General features: G+C 32.9%; 2 protein-coding genes across 4 annotated transcripts in view; one reads left to right on the top strand and one right to left on the bottom strand.

Moving 5' to 3' along the window:
- Window positions 1-1,411: 1,411 nt before the first annotated feature.
- On the top strand, window positions 1,412-10,187 carry kics2 (KICSTOR subunit 2). Its single transcript, XM_051108634.1, has 3 exons — window positions 1,412-1,884; window positions 4,250-4,538; window positions 8,923-10,187. Exons 1-3 carry the CDS (start codon window positions 1,644-1,646, stop codon window positions 9,740-9,742), a joined length of 1,350 nt encoding a protein of 449 aa, XP_050964591.1. The 5' UTR covers window positions 1,412-1,643; the 3' UTR covers window positions 9,743-10,187.
- A 2,506-nt stretch (window positions 10,188-12,693) lies between these two features.
- Window positions 12,694-22,863, bottom strand: part of srgap1b (SLIT-ROBO Rho GTPase activating protein 1b) — a 42,445-nt gene continuing 32,275 nt past the window's right edge. The window contains exons 11-22 of one of the 3 annotated variants that reach the window (XM_051108140.1): window positions 22,372-22,399; window positions 22,181-22,211; window positions 22,013-22,073; window positions 21,843-21,920; window positions 20,475-20,609; window positions 20,103-20,208; window positions 17,919-18,143; window positions 17,767-17,837; window positions 17,506-17,683; window positions 15,982-16,116; window positions 15,545-15,902; window positions 12,694-14,866 (exon numbers count right to left, since the gene is read on the bottom strand). In XM_051108140.1, the coding sequence (XP_050964097.1) occupies window positions 14,450-14,866; window positions 15,545-15,902; window positions 15,982-16,116; window positions 17,506-17,683; window positions 17,767-17,837; window positions 17,919-18,143; window positions 20,103-20,208; window positions 20,475-20,609; window positions 21,843-21,920; window positions 22,013-22,073; window positions 22,181-22,211; window positions 22,372-22,399 (1,823 nt within the window). In that variant the 3' untranslated portion in view covers window positions 12,694-14,449. Of the gene's footprint in view, window positions 14,887-15,544; window positions 15,903-15,981; window positions 16,117-17,505; window positions 17,684-17,757; window positions 17,838-17,918; window positions 18,144-20,102; window positions 20,209-20,474; window positions 20,610-21,842; window positions 21,921-22,012; window positions 22,074-22,180; window positions 22,212-22,371; window positions 22,400-22,863 lie in introns of all 3 variants that reach the window. The other 2 variants (XM_051108139.1, XM_051108141.1) reach the window with 2 other exon arrangements.

The raw sequence follows: 22,863 nt of genomic DNA on the forward strand, positions 1-22,863 counted from the left end.
AGACTCTTCTGCTCATCAAGCCTGCATTTATTTGATCCAAAGTACGACAAACAATAGTAATATTGTGAAATATTTTTAGTATTTAAAATAACTGGTTTCTATTTGAATATGTTTAAAAATGTAATTTATTCCTGTGATCAAAACTAAATTTCCAGCATCATTACTCCAGTCTTCAATGTCACGTGATCCTTCAGAAATCATTATAATATGCTGATTGGCTGTTCAAGAAACATTTTTATTATTACTGTTCTCAATATTTAAAGATCCAAAGATCAGCATTTCTCTGAAATAAAGTAAAAATAAAGAGTTTTTTTTAAAATATAGAAATGAATACTTTTATTTAGCAAGGATGCTTTAAATTGATCAAAAGTGATGATAAAGACATTTATAATGTTACAAAAGATTTATATTTCAGATCAGTGCTGTTCTTCTGAGCTTTCCATTCAACAAATAAACCTGAAAAAATTCTACTCGGCTGTTTTCAACATAATACTAATAATACTAATACTAATACTAATAGTAGTACATGTTTTTAACAGCAAATCGGAATATTATAATGATTTCTGAAGGATTTCTGGAGATATGATGCTAAAAATTTCAGCTTTAAAATCTCAGGAATAAATTACATTTTAAAATAGATTCAAATAGAAAACATTTGAAACATGATTTTAAATAGTAAAAATATTTTACAATTTATCATATTAAGGCTTGGTGAGCAGAAGAGACTTTAAAAAAACATTAAAAATATTTAAATACTAATGCTAATAACAATAATAATACATGTTTTTAACAGCAAATTGGAATATTATAATGATTTCTGAAGGATTTCTGGGGAAATGATGCTAAAAAATCAGCTTTTAAATCTCAGGAATAAATTACATTTTAAAATAGATTCAAATAGAAAACATTTGAAACATGATTTTAAATAGTAAAAATATTTTAAAATGAATTCATCATATTAAGGCTTGGTGAGCAGAAGAGACTTTAAAAAAAAAACATTAAAAATATTTAAATACTAATACTAATACATGTTTTTAACAGCAAATCGATATATTATAATGATTTCTGAAGGATTTTTGGAGAAATTATGCTAAAAATTTCAGCTTTTAAATCTCAGGAATAAATTACATTTTAAAATATATTCAAATAGAAAACATTTGAAACATGATTTTAAATAGTAAAAATATTTTAATTAAAATTAATCACATTAAGGCTTGGTGAGCAGAAGAGACTTTTAAAAAAACATTAAAAATATTACTGTTCAAAAACTTTTGACTGGTAGAGATAAAAAAATAGTTTATATCTAAATAAAATTCAAAATTAAAAGATCCATTTGCGCATTTCTTATAGTATAGAAAACACGTTTCGTAAATACACGTGTTAGTCCCCTTTGGCGTGCCGTAGTGTTGTTATTGAAAAGTGTCATGGTGGCGTTTAGCATCAAGAAAGCGCAGTTCACCGACAGAAAACGGTTTGAATCGCTTTATTTCGATGGTGTAATTCATTTTGGTCTTTTCCAGAGACCGCAACTGTCGGACTCAACATAACGTGCGCGTCAAACAGTTTTAGCGTTCGTTTAATCCCGTTGTCGCGCTGAATGTGCCGCAGCTGGGCGTGTAGCGGCGCTGATTGTCCCTGTCATCATGGGTGACATGCAGCGCGAGGATGAACTCCGGCCGGTTCCCAAAGAGCGAGCCGTGCTCGAGAGTTTCTTCACTCAGCTCGGGATGTTCTGGTTCGACAGGGCGAAGGATTATGTGGAGAAGGAGAAGGACGCCAGTAAGAGCGCCGGGGCCATCTGGGCGTCCCTGCTGGCCGCTCTCGCACACCTGGCAGCCGCAGAGAAAGCCTACCACAACATGACTTTCCTGGGGCAGAAACTAGGTATGAGAGGAGCACTTATAATACTGCATACTTTAGAAACATACTGTAGTGCTAACGTGGAGGTATTTGGATGCCCATTTTCACCACACAAAAAAAACTGATTTGGTAAATCAACAAATGACGTAAAAGTCAAAATTAAAAGTGTAAATATGAACATTTTGATAATAAAAAGTCAGAATTATGAGATATAAATGGACATTATAACCAAGTTAATATAATAAGATGTCATAATTGTGAGATTAAGTCGAAGTTGGTATTAAACAATAACATTATGAGGTAAAATGGTGAAATTGACAGAAAATTTGAGATTGGAGTCAGGCCATAATTATAAGATCAAAACGAAATAAATAAAACGTCAGAATTAAAATAAATCATGAGGTAAAAATTGAGATGCCAAGACGTAATTATGAAATAATCAAACTTGGGAAAAAAAGAGTCTTAAAAAGCTAAGACAAAAAAAAAAAAAAAAAAAAAAAAAAAAAAAAAAATTCTGAGATAAATGCAGAATTATGAGATATAAATGGAAATGATAAATTTAAAATAATGAGATGCCATAATTGAGTGATTAAGTGGAAATTAATATTAGACAATAAAATTGAGGTAAAACATTTACATTGATAGAAAATATGAGACGTTTTTGATATGTCATAATTATGAGATAAATCATAAAGTAAAAAATTGAGATACCAAGTCATAATTCTGACATAATCAAACTTGAAATAAACGGTCAAAATTCTGAGATAAAGTCAGAATTATGAGATATAAATGGAAATTATAACCAAGTTAAAATAATATGTCGTAATTGTGAGATTAAGTCGAAGTTGATATTAAACAGTGACATTAAGGTAAAACATTTAAGTTGACAGAAAATATGAGATGTCAGGTCATAATTATGAAATGAAAATGAAATAAAAAAGTAAAAATTATGAGAGAAAAGTAAAGACAAAAAAAATCTGAGATAAATACAGAATTATGAGATATAAATGGAAACGATAAATTTAAAGTAATGAGATGCCATAATTGAGTAATTAAGCAGAAATTAATTTTAAACAATAAAATTGAAGTAAAACGGTTAAATTGATAAAAAAAATGAGATGTCAGGTCATAATTATGTCAAAATTATGAGATAAATCGTAAAGTACAAATTGAGATACCAAGTCGTAATTCTGAAATAATCAAACCTGAAATAAACTGTCAAAATTCTGAGATAAAGTCAGCATTATGAGATATAAATGGAAATTATAACCAAGTTAAAATAATATGTCGTAATTGTGAGATTAAGTCGAAATTGATATTGAACAATAAAATCGAGGTAAAACTGTGAAACTGACCGAAAATATGAGATGTCAGGTCATAATTATGAGATAAAAATGAAATACAAAGTCAAAATTAAGATAAATCATGAAGTAAAAATTTAGATACCAAATCATAATTATGAAATAATCAAACTTGAAATAAACAGTCAAAATTATGAGAGAAAAGTTAAGACAAAAAGTCAAAATTCTGAGATAAATTCATAATTATGAGATATAAATGAAAATTATAAAGGTAAAATAATGAGATGCCAGAATTATGAGATTGATATTAAACAATAAAATTAAGGTAAAACATTTATATGTCTGGTCATGCTTATGAGATCAAATAAAAGTTATGCCTCAAAATGATGAGATAAATCATAAAGTAAAAATTAAGATACCACGCTGTAATTATGAAGTAATCAAACTTAAAATAAAAAATCATAATTATGAGATAAAACAATGTAAAACGTACCACAAAATAAACTGACAGTCAAAATTATGAGTCATAATGTTATAAATTTAACAAAACATTTAATGGTATAATTGTCTTTTCTTAAAAGTTCATAAAGTTTTAATTTGATTTGTAATTTGGTGATTTGTCATAATTCTGACTTTTTATCTCAAATTTGACATTTAAAGTCGTAATACATAATGTCACGCTTTGTCATACTTTTCACTCATCTCAAATTAAGTAAGGTAATTTTTTTTTTTTACCTGTGCCAGGATAATACCATGCTTTCTTGATGTGCCATAGTAATGCCATCATGGCTTTTTAGAGAAAAAAAGGTTCAAATATGCCAAAAACATGGTATTACCCTGGTCCAAGTCCAATTAAACACTTAGATGGTACTGTACATGTACCAAGCTAATCTAAATTATTATTATTATTTGTACTGTGTATGACAGGGTAGTATAATTTAAATACAGCAGATGGCGCCATGTGGTCATACATAATGCATCTCCATCTGTTTCTTGTCATTGAATTAATCTTCAAGCTGAAGCACAAGAAATGCCTCCTGCATTGTATTGTTTTAATGGCATCATATTAAAGTATGTGTTTAATGCAGGTGGTCAGTCGTTCTTCAGCCGTAAGGATTCCATCAGAACCATCTATACGTCCCTGAACAACGAACTGAAGAAGGTGGTCTCCATGGGCCGCCACACATCCGGAGGCTCCACTCCTAACCTGGAGGATCTCTTGTCGCATTTGTCCGAGCAGCTGTGTCACTTCACGCAGGCCAGGATGGAGATCGCAGACTTCTATGAGAAGATGCATTCGCTGGGCAGCCAGAAGACTGTGAACTCAGAGGAGCTGGTGAGCACACTGGAGAGCATTCTGCAGAAGTACAGTTCCAGGTGAGAAACACATGCTGCATGTGCAAATGCTTCATTGACTTGTTTTAGTGTAATTAAAAAGAGGAACAGTTATTAAAAACAATGGTCATTTTGTATATTAGTACTGAAATGGTGTATATATATATATATATATATGAGGATTGTTCTGTATGTGTGTTGCAAGCGCCTCTGTGTTTTTGTGTTATCTGTGCCAGCAGAGGGAGTTGTAGCTTGCTTTAATCACATTCATTTTTATTTATTAGCAAAACAAAAGGGTTAAACTATTTTTTTTACACCAAATACAAGTGGAATAGAAAAAGTATGTCCACCTCAGAGTAAAAAACAAAATAAGACTTTCACAGAAGTGTAATAAATTTTAAGGTGAAAATTAATTAAATTTAAGGTGCATTTAAAAATGTTTTGATAATCATATATATATATACATATATTTAAAAATAACTAGTTCATTGATAATTGTATAATAAAAACTTATATATATTTATGTATTTATTTATTTATTTATAAGTTTTTATTATGTAATTATCAGAGAACTAATTATTTTTAAATTGATGTTTATATAAAAAAAAATATTTTACACAGAAATGGAATTAATTAAATTAAGAAAATTAGTGACATTTGAGGTGCATTTAAAAAGGTGCATTTTAGATGAAAGCGTCTGCCAAAAAGTCTCTCTCTTTTATAAATATTTTTCCCCTAAGTTTTTAAAATATAAATATATATATTATAAGTTTTTATAGTTCTTTTTAATTTTTTTTTTAAATAATTCATTTACTCTTTACACAGAATATATATATATATATATATATATATATATATATATAGTTTATATATAGTTTATATATATATATAAGTTTATTTATAAGTTACATAATTACCCATGAACTAATTATTTAAAAAATTAGTTTTTTAAAGATTTTTTTACTCTTTACACAAAAATGGACTTTCATATAAAATTAAGGAAATCAAAACATTAATTTGCTTATAAACCACTGGAGTTGTAGACATTTAAAAGTGCATTTATTTAAAGTATTTTTGGATGAAAACATCTGGCAAATAATATACATTCATTTTATTTTTCTACTTTATAGTAATATATAGTGACATAGCGTAGATATAGTGCTGCATATGCAATAATTATTTATGGTTCATTAAACAATTATGAAAAATATCATTGATACTCTTTCCGATATGTGACCCTGACCACAAAACCAAGGGTTAATAAACTGAGATTTATACATCATGAAAGCTGAATAAGTAAGCTTTCCATTGATGTATGTTTTGTTGGGTTATGACAATATTTGGCTGAGATACAACTATTTGGGGAAAAAAAAAAAAATATTGAGGAAAATCGCCTTTAAAGTTGTCCAAATGAAGTTCTTAGCAATGCATATTACTAATCAAAAATTACGTTTTGATGTATTTACAGTATAAAAAAAATTACAAAATATCTTCATGGAACATGATCTTTACTTAATATCCCAATGATTTTTGGCATAAAAAAAAAATTGATCATTTTGACCCATACAGTGTATTTTTGGCTATTGCTACAAATATACCCATGCTACTTAAGACTGGTTTTGTGGTCCAGGGTCACATATAGATCTGTAAAGCTCAATTGGATTTTACAAAATTATCTTTAAAATCCTGAGAAAGGGATGCAAGTGGAAAAACGACTTAAATGGACCTTTAAAATACGAAATGGTTCTAGCAGAAATCGTGTTAGTGTGAGGACAAGTGATGTATGCTAAAGCAGTATGTGAGCCCAGCACCTGGTTAATGACATCTGAAGCCGAGCGCTCCCACTGACTGCTCAAGGTGAACTCTGCATTTCACTAAAGGAAGAGAGAGAGATGGAAGGAAGGAAGGATGCCAAACGTTGAGTCATCGCTGGAGTAGAAGAGACGAGATCTCACGAATGTTATCTGATCAATTAATCAGTCAGCCAAGTGCTCAGCAGAGATTCGGCCCTTGCCAGCAGCGTGACACTACAAGAGGGTCTGCAGAGGTTGACCTTGAGAAATCAGCTGCGAAATCAATCAAAAGGCTGCTGGCCTACAAAGAAAATGCTTTAAATGATTATTTCCAAACAGGTTTCTTCTATTGGTTGTCCAAACAGATAGTCCCGCCCCAAACTCACCCCATTGGTTGCTGCGTTGGGCTGGTCGGGATGTTCTCATAGCACCTGGGTTTACAAATGGCTTGTCTCTGAATTAAACTGCGATAGAAAGTTAACTTCTGTCAGCCTTTTTTATGAAGAAGCTCACTTTTCTTTCTCTCTGTCATTTCCTCGTGCTCTGTTTCTGGCTGCCTGCTAAGACATGTAATTAATGATCAGTCAGGGGTGAAGAATTTTCACGCTGCTGCTGAATGCAGGAGATGTAATGAGCTCTATGCCGCCCTGCAGTATTCATGACTTTCTCCAGCACTAATGAGCAAAGAGAACAAGCTGGCGCAGCGTCGCTCGCTCAAACGCAAACGGGACGCACAGATTGCAGGATTACTGAGATGTTGACAATCGTCCACCATCTTACATCGTCCCATATTGATATCAGAGTTTCATTTCATGTAGGGCTTAACAATAATGAAAAAAAAATTGCGATATTTGGTTTATCTCCAACATATATTGTGGTATAAAATTTAGTTTAGTTTAAACTAAAAAGTCATTGAAAAATAACCTCCATCTAAAATCACACGGAATTTACATTTTTAAAGAAGAATTTTACATTTTACAAAAAAAAAAACTATTTCCACCTTCTACAATCATAAAGTGAATGGAATTTAAATTAAAAAATAAATAAATAAAAAACAAAGTGGACGGAATTTAAATTTTTAAAAAAAAATCTATTTCCACTTAAACCTCCTTCTACAATCATAAAGTGAATGGAATTTAAATAAAATAATAATAATAATAATTTTAAATAATAAAAAATAAAGTGGACGGAATTTAAATTTTTAAAATAGAATTTCACATAAAAAAAAAAAAAAATCTATTTCCATTTAAACTTTTTTCTACAATCATAAAGTAAATGGAATTTAAATTAAAAAAAAAAAAAAAAATTTTAAATAATAAAAAGTAAAATGGACGGGATTTAAATTTTTAAATAGATTAAAAAAAATAAATCCTTTTCCACTGAAACCTCCTTCCACAATCACAAAGTGAACGAAATTTAAATTTTTAAAAAGGAATTTTAAATTTAACAAAAATCTCTTTCCACTTAAACCTCCTTCCACAATCATTAAATTAACAGAATTAAATAAAGAAAAAATAAGAAATAAAATAAATAAATAAAAATCTATTTCCACTTATCTTTTCATAAGCCTCTTTCTCATAGCATTTGACCCACTTAATATGACTAGAAAATAATGATTTTTTTTGTAAACATTACATGAAAATATTAAATATGAAATATTACAATAAAACAAATACTGTATAATAATTAAGTATTTGATAGTTTAAAAAAAAGCACCTCAGAGCTAAAACGCCAAATCATGAGCTCAGAGCTTGACTACAAAAAAATGGTGTCGAATTTACTTTTCACATAGAAATTGTAGTAAATTTCACAAATAGAGTAACACACTGAATTAATCCTGAAATCTGTGAGTTGAAAGACTGATGCAAAATCGAATCCACATCAGACGGGTGGGTTGGAGAAGTTACAAATGTATTCAAAATTTTTCAGAATATGAATCTAAGAAATCTATAAATTGTCAAGGGTAAGTCTGTAGAAGAAGGTCTAGGCTAGCCTGTGAGCTTCAGAGCAGAAAAGGAGATAAAGCAGAAGAAGAAGCTGAAGTTCTCTGTCTGCATGTGCATTTATACCCTGTATTCTCGAGGAGGTTGGAAACCACCCAAAAGAAGTCTTCCTGCTACGTGACAAACTGTGGTATATTAAAAAGGTTAATGATGACTATATGATCACGTGATATCTGAAAGAATAATTATACCCTGTGGTTTCTACCCTTCAGGTACAGGATAGACAACGAGTTCATATATCTAAAAATGCCTCTGAGCTTAAACATGTGTGGCTTTGTTAGTTACAATGAGTTTAAACAACAGCCCTGTGTATAATAAACACAGGCTTGGGCCGGAATTAAAACTAGACATAGCTAACCACAAAGACGTAGGCCAAGTACAGACTCAAAACTAGAGCTCATTATGTTCAGTACATCTAGTATATGATTCTTATGAGTTATAAATAAGAATAATTCATAAACATTTGCATAGTTAGTTCATAATACATAACTTCTCGTATGAGTATGCAAATCTCAAAAATCCCAACACATCAAAGACTGATATTGTTTTCTTGTTAAGCTACACTAATAATTTTGTTTTATCTACAAGATATTGTGCAACCCTAATTTTGCAGTAATTAATTTCTTTCAGATTCCACCATCCAATCCTGAGCCGCCTCGAGAGCAGCTTTCAGGTGGAGGTGGATGTCTTGACGCAGCTGTTACGATGCCAAGCGCAGATCTCCGAGTGGCATTTCCTCCCATCTCTGCTGAACCTTCACGGCGCCCATTCCAAACTTCAGGCGTGGGGTCAAGTGTTCGAACGGCAACGAGAAACCAGAAAACACCTCTTCGGAGGCCAATCCCAGAAGACCGTCCAGCCTCCGCACCTCTACCTGTGGCTGCAACGCCTACAAGCGACGCTCCTAGCCAAATTCAGCTTCTACTTCCACGAGGCTCTGAGCCGCCAAACGTCCCAGTCCGAAATGAAAACCCTGACGGCTAGGACCTCCCTAGATTACTTCGGCAAGATCTCAGCCTTCATTCGCAAGCACGACGCGTCGAATGTATCCTTAGTTTTCGATAACCGCGGCTCCGAGAGCTTTCAGGGACACGGTTACCACCATCCGCACTCCTACCGGGAAGCTCCCAAAGGCGTAGACCAGTTTCCAGCCGTCGTGTCGCTTCCTGGCGGAGAAAGGCCGGTCACGCATTGGCCCAATGTTATCATGATTATGAGCGACCGCTCAACGGAACTCAACGCTCTGGATAAGGTGGTCCACTTTTATGACGATAAAGTCCAGAGCACGTACTTCCTCGCACGCCCCGAACCGCATTTCACAATAGTGGTGATCTTCGACGGGAGGAAGTCAGAGAGGGACTCGAACATCGTGCCATTCCTACAGGAGCTGACGGGATCGCTGAGAAACAACAAACCCTTTACTACACTCAAACCAGGCTCTAAAGGCTGAACGTCTTCATATTTACCAATACAAATGCTACTATTTTTCATCCTAAATATAGTTTATTTTAAAAGGACATTAGCGCTGTGGCTCTTTTATTCACTGTGCTGCTGAAACTCTCATTTTATCATCTTCCCTTTGAATGACTATTAAAGAGGTCCAACAGCTTCATGATTCAAACACTTTCAGACCAAAGACGAATATCACAGCTGTGACTGTTTGTCTTGTTTTTTTTTTTTTTAACACGCTCACAAATGAGTTCTTTCAGCTCGTGTTCCTGCTTAGCAATTGCGTCTGCTTCGCCGAATGTGAATGGGACCCACTGCAAAGAATTTTGATTTCCCCCTTTTATTGTTAATGTAACACATTTTAATAACTTTTGGTTTTAATGTTTTGACACTTTGTGTCATTTTCACTTCTGAAATAAAGTTTGGAGTTGTCTGTCATACTGTAACTGGACTGGCTTCTTTCTCTCAGGGAATGAAAATGAAGACACTTATGGCTAAGTGGATTTTTTGAATTGCGCATTTGCATTTCTTTGGGTTGCAGTGACTAAAAAAAACAGATCAAATTAAAAGAGCCATTCAGTTTTGAATTTCGACATCGCTTGTAAAGCAACATCGCAACATGATTCACTGTTTCGAAGCACTCCAGTTGGATCATGTGTCATGAATCATTTGATTCAGATCGGGACTTTGGAGTGGATTCACATTTGACTTTCAGACTCAGAACTTTGCATATTGCGAATCAGTTGATTTAGATCACAACTTCAAGTTGTGTATTGTAAATCATTTGATCATCATGTATCACAAATCATTTGATTCACATTGGGATTTCGGAGCGTGTATCGTGAATCATTTGATTTAGATCTGAACTTCAGAGCCAGTTCTTAAATCATTCCGCAAACGGAATGATTTGCGATCCGCTCCGAGTCTTGATCTGAAATGATGGTTTGCGAATTATTATTCAGATCGGGACTTCGGAGCGTGGATAGTGAATCATTTGATTTAGATCGGAACTTCAGAGTGTGTTCACAAATCATTTCACTTGGATCGGAGCTTTGCACATTGCGAATCAATTGATTTAGATCGTAACCTCAAGTCGTGTATTGCAAATCATTTGATTAAGATTGGAACTTCACGTATTACAAATCATTTGATTAAGATTGGAAATTCAGAGCGGGTTCTTGACTCATTCCGCAAATGATTCGCAATCCGCTCCGAGTCCTGATCTGAAATGATGGTTCGCAAATCATTATTCAGATCCGGACTTTGGAGCGTGGATAGCGAATCATTTGATTTAGATCAGAACTTTGGAGTTCTGACCTAGTAGCGCAGATCGTCAATCATTTGACTCAGACTGGGACTTCGGAGCGGTTTGGCGAATCTTTGTGCGAGATCTCTGACTGAAGTGCTTGAAAATCCAAAAAGTAGTGCTTGAAAAGTCCTGGAATTTTATTTTAGAGTATCTGTACGAGCCCTGGGTTAAAAAGTACATACATTTTTATTATTATTTTAGAAAATGACCAATCGTTTTGCTAGATAAGACTCTTATTCCTTGGCTGGGATCGTGTAGAGCCCACTGAAACTACAATCTTGACCTTCAACCTGCTGGCTCCGATTGAAGTCCACTACATGGAGAAGTTTTCAAAAATTCAGGAGTGAAAGCATCCTTGATGAATAAAAATAGGAATTTCTTTCTAAAAAAACTCTACTGATAATGTTTATGGTCATCGTCCTGCTGGAAATCCCATGACCTTCATGGTAGTTCAGTGCACAATTTCAATGAAAAACAACCATGCATATTTAAATGTGAATACTTTTTTGGATTTCGGTGTGATATAAACATGGATTGATTATTTTCTTGTTACGGTTCACTGCAACCCAATAAAATGCACAGGTCACAGCCTTACATACGAGAGCGGACGTCTGTACTGAAGGACATCAGAAAGGATGTACCAGCTTGCATTTAAAAAATGGATGAAGATTAATATAAATCAAAACATTAAAGATTGATATCTTCAAGACAGAAAACAGGCTAACAAAACATCAGCAAATCTGACACCACAGTGGGGTGCAAACATCTGAGACCACATTGAAAATCTCCAAATCTAACAAAGAAATGCTGTGATGTGCAATGAATATGAAATCTTAAATTATACTGGAAAAAAGCAAAAGGAACAAACTGCAAATATGTTATGATATTTAAATTAGTAGTAGCAAAAATGGACTTTTGGATGCCATTGAATGTCTAATCTCCATTTTACCTCCACTTTAGGATCAGCCAAGTTAAGATGCATGATGGGAAATGATTCCTTGCTAAAAGACAGAAACTGTGTCCTCCACTCCTGCGTGAGCCATAAAAACATCATCGAATCTTCCTAAATTTTTAACAATGAGACTGAAATAAGAGCACAGGTTATTATTAGTGTACAAAACATGGATTCAGGCAGATAGACTGTAACATTTAAAGAGACAGTACACTAAAAATCATTCACAGATTCACCTTTTGTGTTTATAGAAGTGTGGTTTGTATATGTACAATGATTTTTACTCACCGTTTAGTTTTAGTATGCATCAGTCGATCACTAAAATGAAATACGTGACCCTGGACCATAAAACCAGTCATAAAGGTCCATTTTTGAAAACTGAGATTTATACATCTGAAAGATGAGTAAGTAAGCTTTCCACTGATGCATGGTTTGTTAGGATAGGAAAATATTTGAAAATCTGGAGAAAAAACATTGAGAAAAATCACCTTTAAAGTTGTCCAAATTAAATTCTTAGCAATGCAAATTAATTGATATATTTACGGTAGGAAATTTACAAAATAGTATCATGGAACATGATCTTTACTTAAAATCCTAATGATTTTTGGTATAAATTAACCATGCTACTTAAGACTGGTTTAGTGGTCCAAGGTCAAACATATCGACAAAAAAGTACAACGCGCCATTTTGGAGACATATCAACTTTCCTTTATTTCAAAGACATTCAGTTTCGACACATTTTAAAATGCACTGGAACATGATTTAATGCTACATGCCAATACAGTCCTATACATGAAAGTGCGACATCACAATGGATTAAATGTACATATTTATTATTCGTTCAGGTTATTAAATATCTGGAAAGAGCTCTAGCGTTATTATTATTATTAATTATTATTTAACTTGGGGAACGACTCTTCAGAGAGCGACGGGAGCACACACCCTTGGCAGACCAGGCTCCTGCATTCAACATGCATCCTGAAAGGCACTTTCATGTGAACACAGTGTGTGTGTGTGTGTGTTTGTGTGTGTGTGTGTGTGTTAGAGGGTGGGGCGATAATCCTAAATATGCACATCGCTAGGAAAAAGACAAAAAAGTGGGCGTCAGATACGGCGACAAGCGCTTGTATGAAAGAGCACCAGTAAGAAATGGTAAAAGGTAAAAAAATAGAACAGGTAGAAAAAACGTAAGAGCAGCAGTCAAAAAAAGTGATAAAACAATCATCGTTAGTGTATAAAAAAGTGAACCAAGGCCGTTCAGTCGTAAAGCAACTCACCTCACCTTCATGCATATTTACACACCGGGCACCCTCGTTCACACACACACACTCACAATCGTGTTTACAAGTGCAGTGCACTCTTTCTAACTCTCTTTCACTCACACACTCGCTCAAACACTTAAATTGTCATGTACAAGCATGAATTATCCATCACCTAGTACTCTGAACTACTCTAACCGCGCTTTATCATGCAAAAACCCCCACACAGACACACACAGGAGAGCCATGTATGGTTAGTGTGCTCCAAAGAGTCTGCCATCGACGAAATTGTACAAACACACGTACACTGGAAGCACAGGGGACGTTGAAAATCGAGAATCGAACACCGTTATCGTCCATCAGCGGAGCAGCAGTGGAAATTGTACTCGAACGAACTGAGGGAGGGGCGTGGCTTAGGAGGGCGTGGCCTGTTTGCACTTTCAGAATTTTCGGCGCGGAATGTCTTTTTTTTAAAGCTCAGTTTGCCCTCGGAATGTTGCGGTTGCCCCTCCCACGTCGTCCAATCAGGCTTCAGGGTTTGGTTTCCACGGTAAAGGGGGAGGTTCGTCTGGTGATCAAGGCTTAGCGTGGTATTTTTCCAAGTGAAAAAAGGAAAAAGTGGAACATTCATGAAATACATTCTGTGTTCTTCAGTCGCCTTGCGGAAAAGGCTAGGTGAAAACGAAATTAAATGGAATTACATTCCCCATCAACGTTTAACAAGTGAAATAACTATTTCCCAAGAGGCACCGGGAGTCCTGTTTCAAATCGAAGCATCAAAAAAAGCAGCAGCAACTTATAAAAACGACATTTGAGACACATCCCTTTTGTGGTAGAGTAAGGCGTAACAAATCAAAGCACTCAAAATACATTGCACCGACTCGATGGAACATTTCCCAAAAAAACAACGACGGTACTTCCTGTACAGGCAGTCTCTCTCTCCGCTGTCTCTGAATGTGTTCCTCGTAAATGTATCTACACACAGACACGGTAAAGTCCTATTCACTTTGAGAATACACACACACACACCACCCTGACGACACATTTATGGATATAATATCGTAGACTAACGCTATCAGACCGTTCTGCGTGTAAACTAGCTATCGGCCGTACAATCATTATTAAGGAGATTAACCCTGTTCTTCGAGCAAGTCTTAAACCCTGTTTCCTTCGGTTGGACCCATTGGCTTACATAGTGCCGGATTTGTCACCGCCGAAACTCTGAGGCGGATTCTGGGGCTGCTGGGAAGGCGGAGGGTTGGCTTTGGGGAGAATGGGCGGTTTGGGCCGCAAAGCAGGCGGGCGGAGCGTCACACCCATGCGGGGTGACGCGATGGGTTTGAAGGTGGCGACGGGGTCGTTGGAGCGTCGGGACGAAGGCCCGGGCAAAGGAGGGAGAGGAGGAAGGGGGCTGATGGGGCTGAGGGGGCTCGGGGAATCTGACGGGCTGGATAGGCTGGAGGGGGTGGAGCCGGACGGGCAGGACGGGCTGCTCTTCACCTGCTCCAGGGTGTCAAGCACCAGGTCTGGAGCCGCGGTTTTCCCGTTCTGTCGTTCCAGCTCGCGCAGCTCATTCAAGGCCAGACTCATAGTTTCCTCTAAATCCTGGAGAGAGAGAGCGTTAACTGTACGGGTATTACTAACACGACACGTTGGGTTAATGGACTATGCATGATTGCAAATTTAGGCAAATCTCACAAAACCTGTCATGGACATTTCTGGGTTGTAACGCACAGCAAATTCAAATTAAAAAAAAAAAATAAATAAAAATTTAGGCTTCCTAATTTTTTCCAACAATATACTGATGATGATTGAAAATTGAGTACATGGAGTACATGAGTACATTTTAATAAATATAAAAATATATAAATAATATATAAATATAAATATATAAAAAAAGTAACAAATTAATTAAAAATTAATTTTCAAAAATAATTCTTTCTAAAATTATTATACATTTAATACACATATTATTAAATTATATCTACATTTGTTTTATTTACATTACTGTTAATTGTTTATTCATTTTATAAATCAAATATTTTTACAAATTCAAAGCTTTTGTCAAAATTAATATGAACTGACTATAGATTTATTACACATATTATTGAACAATTATGAGAGAATCCAACTGTAAAAATGTCAATGCGAAAAATTGTGATGGTCCTACAAAGAGTTTTCAGTTTCTATATGTAATTTTTTTTTCCTTTTAATTTTGTGATTGAAATGTGATGAACATGTTTTTGTCCGATTTGCCTATTTGCATGTCTGTTCATAACAAACCTGTGCCATTGTGTGTGGGTTCAGCGTCTGAGAGCGTTGAATAGGTAACCCACAATGCAGTGCGGATGGTGACTGGCGTATTGGAGGACTCTCTCGTTCTCTGTCCCTGCGCAGAGACTCGTGTCGGCTGATGTTGGCAGTGACGTTGCCGTTGGAGGTGGCGTTGTGTCCCGTGCGTCTGTGGTGCTCAGGACTGTCCACGCAGCTGTTCCCACGCAGTAGCTCCCGCGGGCTGAAATGCCCGGTTACGGTCACCGTTACGGGAGGAGAACTACGTTCCAGCCCATTGCCGTGGCAGTGACCGTCGCTTAGGCGACCGGGGACGCGGCGCAGCAGGGCTTCTGTCCGCTTCCGGTGTCTGAAGCAAGGGAAGAGGAATTAATAAAGCAAAATGCACAGAGAAAAGTGACTGAAGGCCAGATTGTGCACATGCTGACCGGCTGATGAAGGTCTCAGGGATTCTTGGTTCAGTAGGGGACGTCAGTGACCGTCTGGAGCTCACTTCATCTGAAGGTGTGGTGCTGGACTCGCTGTCTGTTTTCTGGCTCAGAGTGTCTGACATGGCTTCATCCCTGAAATATGTCATTCAGAAGTTTATTCATTCATCCATTTTAACATAATTTGATCAAAATGTCTTAAAATGTAAAAATTTAATTAGCTGATTTGTTACATAAACAGAACAAACTTCAAATTTCTTCCAAAACAATTATTATAATAACATTTCTGCCTAAATATTATAATTACTGCAGACATTAATTGGGAATTAGTAATAAAATTAAATAAATAAAAAAAATAATAAAAGAAAATAGTTTAATGAAAAAATGAAATGAAATAAAATAAATAATAAAATAGTTTAATGAAAAAATAAAATAGAATAAAAAAAATAAAATAAACTAAATAAAATAACTTCTTACATTGTTTATAGGAGGTACTAAAACTGATTTATTATGGTTTTGCATCTGCACCATTATGCGGGATTCAATCATCAATAAAATTAAATAAAATAAAATATTTTTAGAGAAGATACTAAAATTGATTTTTTATGGGTTTACATCAGCAACATTAACTGGGATTTGATCACCACTGAAATAAAATAAAATAAAATAACATTAAATTAAATTAAAAAAATATATTTTTAGAGATGATACTAAAATTGATTTATTATGGGTTTACATCAGCAACATTAAGGAGGATTTAATCACCACTGAAATAAAATAAAATCTTACACAGTAAAATAAACTTATTAAAATAAAAATAAAAATATATAAAAATAAAATAATTTCTTACATAATGGGTTTGCATTAGCACCATTATGTGGGATTTAATGACAAATAAAATAAAATAAAATAGAAATATATTTAGAGAAGATACTAAAATTGATTTATTATGGGTTTATATCAGTGACATTAATTGGGATTTAAATCACCACTGAAATAAAATAAAATAACATAAAATAAATTAAATTAAATTAAATTAATTTTAATTAAAATTAAATTAAAAAAAAAATATTTTTTTAGAGATGATACTAAAATTGATTTATAATGGGTTTACATCAGCAACATTATTTGGGATTTAATCACAAATAAAATAAAATAAAATAAAATCTTACATAGTAAAATAAATTAAAAAAATAAAATAATTTCTTACATAATGGTTTTGCATTAGCACCATTATGTGGGATTTAATCACAAATAAAATAAAATAAAATAGAAATATTTTTAGAGAAGATACTAAAATTGGTTTATTATGGGATTACATCAGCGACATTAATTGGGATTTAAATCACCACTGAAATAAAATAAAATAACATAAAATAACAAATTACATTAAATTAAATTAAAATTAAATAAATACCTCTCAAACCGTGTGGAAAATGTTTGCTATGGTATTTTTTTAATCTCAATGCCTTGAATGTGTAGATGAAGCGTATGAACAACAGCGTATGAAGCGTATGAACTCACTCCTGCAGTGTGACGTATTGGTGTGGTATGAGTCCATCAATGCCGTTGTGCCGTCCCTCCCACCAGTCTTCAGACGCTCTCTGGAACAGCAGCAGAGTGGCGCCTTTTTTAAAGGTCAGTTCCCGTCCAGACCGTCCCACGTAGTCGAACTTGGCTATGGCCTCCACAGGCTCACCCTCTGAAAGACAGCATTCAGCAAATTCAGCATTCTGTATTTTGTGCCTAATTAAAATAAAGCATATTTTTATTTACCCTCCTCACTCGTCTGTGTTTCCGTCCCTCCATCCTGCTCCCCTTCCTCAAACGCTCCCGGTTCACTGTACGGACTTTCACTTAAAGGACACGAGAGATTATCAACACACTGCAATACACTTTAAATGGGAATATGTAATCGGTTACGCACATAAACTCACCAGTACTCAGTATTGCTCATGCATTTCTCATAAACGGGTCCCTCCAGCTCTTTGGTGTCAGGGAAGATGGTTTCATGGTGGATGATGATGGTTTTGATGATCTCGTTGACGTGAGCCTGACATGAGACCTGGTCTAAGAGGTCCGGAGTGGGCATTAAAGTCGGGCCGAAGCATATAGCCAGGTTTCCAGGGTCCATCATGTTCTCGTCGCTGTACTGGGACAAGCTGCGATGGAAAACAAACCCATGATGCATTATGTTGTCTCCTGAGTACATGTCTATAATTATGTATTCTCAATCAGAGCATCAGTCGTGAGTCATAAATTCCATATCGCACCTTTTCTTTTTGCACCTTTACCCAACACTCTCGCTCCCAGCCTCCCTCTGTCTTTCACCATCTCTCTCTCACGGCACAGAGGTGGGAGAGGATTTAATTTCCGGTGTGAAAACGGATGCTTAGTTTAGCTGCTTTTCTCCTATTCAATGAGATGCCTGAGCTTTGCAGCTGAGTGAGTTGTGTTCGTTTGGAAGTACAAATATTGATGAATAGTTCAAAAAAAAAAGAAAAGTGTGTATGTAGGTTTACTTTGCCACACTTCAGAGACAAAACTGTCAACATAAATCAGGTAAATATGGCAAAACATTCCTTTGAGGACATCTGGAAACTTCCTAAAATATAATTTTGAGATATAACTGTACATGCCTATAAATATACTGTAAATGTCTTATGTAATTCTTGGTTTTATGATAGAATTTCAGTATATAAAATCAGACATTTCATAAGGTTATTACTTGTTATAAAGAGACATTTGTGTAATAATTTATAATAATTTAATAATAGGTTATAACATCTGACCTCCTTAAAATATTTATTTTTATAAAAGTATTTATATATATATATATATATATATATATATATATATATATAGATAGAAATTTGTCAAATTATGTATACAAATTTTATATATTAAATTTGTTGATTGTTTTCTTTTAATTAATTCTTATAATTAATGTATTAATTATATTTTATATATATATATATATATATATATATATATATATATATAAATAAATAAAATTAATAATAAATAATAATATTTATACCAGGATAAATATTAACTGAAATGAAAAATATATATATATATAAAAAGCATTTCTAATTTTCATTAAAAAAGTAAAACATTTATTCTTTGTTTCCTGTTTACTTTTAGAGTCTGCATAAAATAATTCTATTTAAACGTACTATATTTATATTATATTATATTTTCAATTTTTTACAATAATATAAACATTAACTGAAATTAAATAGAACAAAATAGAACATAAAAACACCATTTTTTTCAAAAAATATAAAAGTTAATTGTTTGCTTGTAGGTTATTTATTATATATATAAGTAATTATAAATAATAATATTTATACCAGGATAAATATTAACTGAAATAAAATATAAAAAAAATGAAACATATTTTATATATATTATATTGAAAATAAGTAATAATATTTAAACATTTTTCATTATTAAAAAAAAAACATTAACTGGAATTAAATAGAATATAAAAGAGGCCAACATTTCTGTTTTTTGGAAAAAAAAAAAAAAGAAAAAAAGTTGATTGTTTTCTTGTAGGTTCTGTATTAACTATTATACATATAAACAATATAATAACTAAGTAACAATAAATAATAATATACCAGGGTTACTATTGTTAATTAAAATAAAATAATATATATATATATATATATATATATATATATATTAAGTTGAAGTATTAAAATAACTAAATGAAGTAAAAATGAATACTATAAACTGTAATTATATAAACATTTATTAGTTATTATATATAAAGTAAGCAAATATTTATACCACGATAATTATTAACTAAAACATATGCAAAACAATACAAAAACATTTTCATTATTAAAATAAAATAAACATCAACTGAAATAAAATAAAATACAATAAAATATAAAAAGGCAACATATCAATTTTTTTTTAAATAAAATAAATGTTAACTGAAATAATTTAACCAAAAAAAAAAAAAAAGGCATCATTTCTAATTTTCGCAAAAAAAAAAAAAAAAAAAAAATAGAAATTGTTGGTTGTTTTCTTTTAGGGTCTGTATTTAATATAATTATTATATATAAAATTATATTTTGACAGCTGTATAAATGTGTGTAAATACTCACTGGTTGAGGAACGCAAACAGGTATCTCATGACCACAAGTGTTGGTCGTGGTGTTGTGGTTAGGATCTTGCGGATGGAGAGGGCACGTTCATACAAACTCTCAGTTCCTGTTGAACACAGATGAACACGCAAGTTCATAAACAAGGAAAATCAGCTGTCCCGTGTGCTCAAACAGGCAGGGACTCTTTTATATTCACATGAAAAGACAGCAGCTGTCCAAACTCCCCAGGAAACCCGAGTACTTAGCACCCTGTCATTTCCCGAACACTTGTGCCACCATTTCTCACACACACCTTTGCTTTCCTTTCCTTCCTCCATCCATCCTGCCTCATACACATACATGCACATATACCGTATGAAAACGTGCACTCACGGACGCAGGCGATGAGATCGTTGAACTTCTCCTTGGGGAAAAGCGGGTTGTCCAGGTTGCGGAAGTACATTTTCAGCACGCCTGCTACTGAGTTAATGTCATGGTTATTCTCCTCGTCAGTCAAGGGGTCGTTGCCTGGGAAACAATCACTGAGATGAGAGTGTATCCATGGTGATAGATCTTTTTACATTAAAATCAATGATTCTCACATTGAAATACAGCACTGAGCTTTAAAAAGACACTGGTGTTTAATATTAAATGATCACAATTTTAACTCATTTTAATTTAAGGGAGAGTGTTAATCTGTGTTAAGTCAAGGCTAATAGTTTATACTTTCTTTTTTTTAAATTTTGCATTTCTTTTTAAATCATTACAAATAACAAGGTCAATTTCATCAATTTATTTATTTAATTGGTGACACAGAAATAGCACAGAATATTTCTTCTTCATATTACACCATAACTTATCTTTGTTTTAAATGATTCAAAATCTTACAGATAATTTAATAAAATAAATATAATATAATAGTGACATTTTTTACAATGTGTAGAGGAGGTACCATAATAATTTATTATGGTTTTGTGTAAATAACATTAAATGGAAATTTGTCACCACTTCTAAATTAAATTAAAATTAAAATTAAATTAAATTAAATTAAATTAAATTAAATTAAATTAAATTAAATTAAATTAAATTAAAGTGACATTTTTACAATGTGTAGAGGAGGTACCATAATAATGTATTATGGTTTTGTGCAAGTAACAATAAATGGAAATTTGTCACTAAAAAATGCTAAATTAAATTAAATTAAAAAAATTAAATTAAATTTAAAAAAAATGTGACATTTTACGATGTGTAGAGGAGGTGGAAATTTGTCACCACTTCTAAATTTTTTTTTTTTTAATTGGTGACAGAAATAGTGAAGAATATTTCTTCTTAATATTACACCATAAAAACCTATCTGTAACTTTAATTGTTAAATTGTTTTAAATTATTCAAAATCTTACAACATGCTTACTTCACTAATTTTAAAATAAAATTGAATAAAATTAAATAAAATTAAATAAATAAAATGTGACTTCTTATGTTAAGTGGAAATTAGTCACCATAGATAAAAAATTAAATTTTACAATTTTCAAAGTATCTTTTTTACTTAGTGTAAAGTGCATAATAACTCTTGATTGTATTACAACACAACTTATATTTGTTATATTTTAAAATTATTTAAAACTTGTTTCCTTCCAGATTAAAAAAAAAAAAAAAAACATATAGACACTTTCCACTGCACACATTTTTATCACCGTTTCTGATGTTCAGTGACCGTGTTCAAAAGTATTATATAATATGATATGATGAACGTTCACAAACCTCGTTCGAAAGAGTTCTTGATGTCATTGACTTCCACCTGTGACCCTGAAACCCGGAAAATACCCTGGTGTTGTAGACCTAGGAGAATTTAAAAAATTAAATACATCACATACCATCTTTTGTTTGATGGATTCAATATTTGTATTCATCAGATTTCATACGTTTCTCACCATATAGATTAATAAAGCGAATGCAGCTTTCTACGATCAGAGGGATGGCCTTCCCAGTATCCTGCGTGCAGATAAAATATCCCAACAGTCATACAGCAGCATATGAAAGTTGTACAAAAGGTGAAATGTGTGTGCTGGTTTACAGGTGGAAACACAACCAGCTGTTACCTGGTGCCTGCTGTGGGAGTTTCTTCGACGGCTAAGTGGAAAAAAAGAGAGAGGAATACAACTGAAACAAGAGATTTAGCATTCAAAAAGGTCATGAGAACCTTTACAAATATCAAAAGGACCTTGTGATGCAGAGCAGTATATGTAAAAAGGGCATTAAAAGAAGGTCAGACACAGATGATGGGATATACCTGGTTGTCATGATGTCTGCTCGGTATCCTGTGGATATAGAGATTATATTAGATTTCAGTCATAAACTAAACTAATCTGAAAGATCAAGTGATATTACTTCCTCTTCATTATATAACATGGCAGACAATTTATCTTGGTTTTATTCATATGGATCCTTTTATAAAAATCGAACTGATCTCACGTGAATGATAAAACAATGCACATTTTATGACAAAGAAAATACAAGTGTCAATGCAGATTTTTGCAATTATAAATTACTATGTCTTGCTAGTTGGACATGTAAAAATGCATATAATTTTGAATATATTTACATAAAATTCATAAATTCATTAAATAATATTTTCATTTATACTTCAATAAAAAAATATTTAAATGGGTATGAATTTTTAATATTTATTTTAATATTTCTCATTTATTTCTCATTATTATTTATTATTTATATTATATTTTATTTATTACATTATTATTAGTAGTAGTAGGGAGTATGAATT

Source organism: Labeo rohita, chromosome 4 (assembly GCF_022985175.1).
Source record: "Labeo rohita strain BAU-BD-2019 chromosome 4, IGBB_LRoh.1.0, whole genome shotgun sequence".
In the NCBI taxonomy this organism is placed as follows: domain Eukaryota; kingdom Metazoa; phylum Chordata; class Actinopteri; order Cypriniformes; family Cyprinidae; genus Labeo; species Labeo rohita.

What these genes read in the sequence shown, in the direction of transcription:
- kics2 (XM_051108634.1), top strand. Translation starts at nt 1,644, where the DNA reads ATGGGTGACATGCAGCGCGAGGATGAACTCCGGCCGGTTCCCAAAGAG. An exon ending in TTTCCTGGGGCAGAAACTAG is followed by an intron (nt 1,885 to 4,249) that starts GTATGAGAGGAG and finishes TGTTTAATGCAG; the next exon opens with GTGGTCAGTCGTTCTTCAGC. An exon ending in CTGCAGAAGTACAGTTCCAG is followed by an intron (nt 4,539 to 8,922) that starts GTGAGAAACACA and finishes AATTTCTTTCAG; the next exon opens with ATTCCACCATCCAATCCTGA.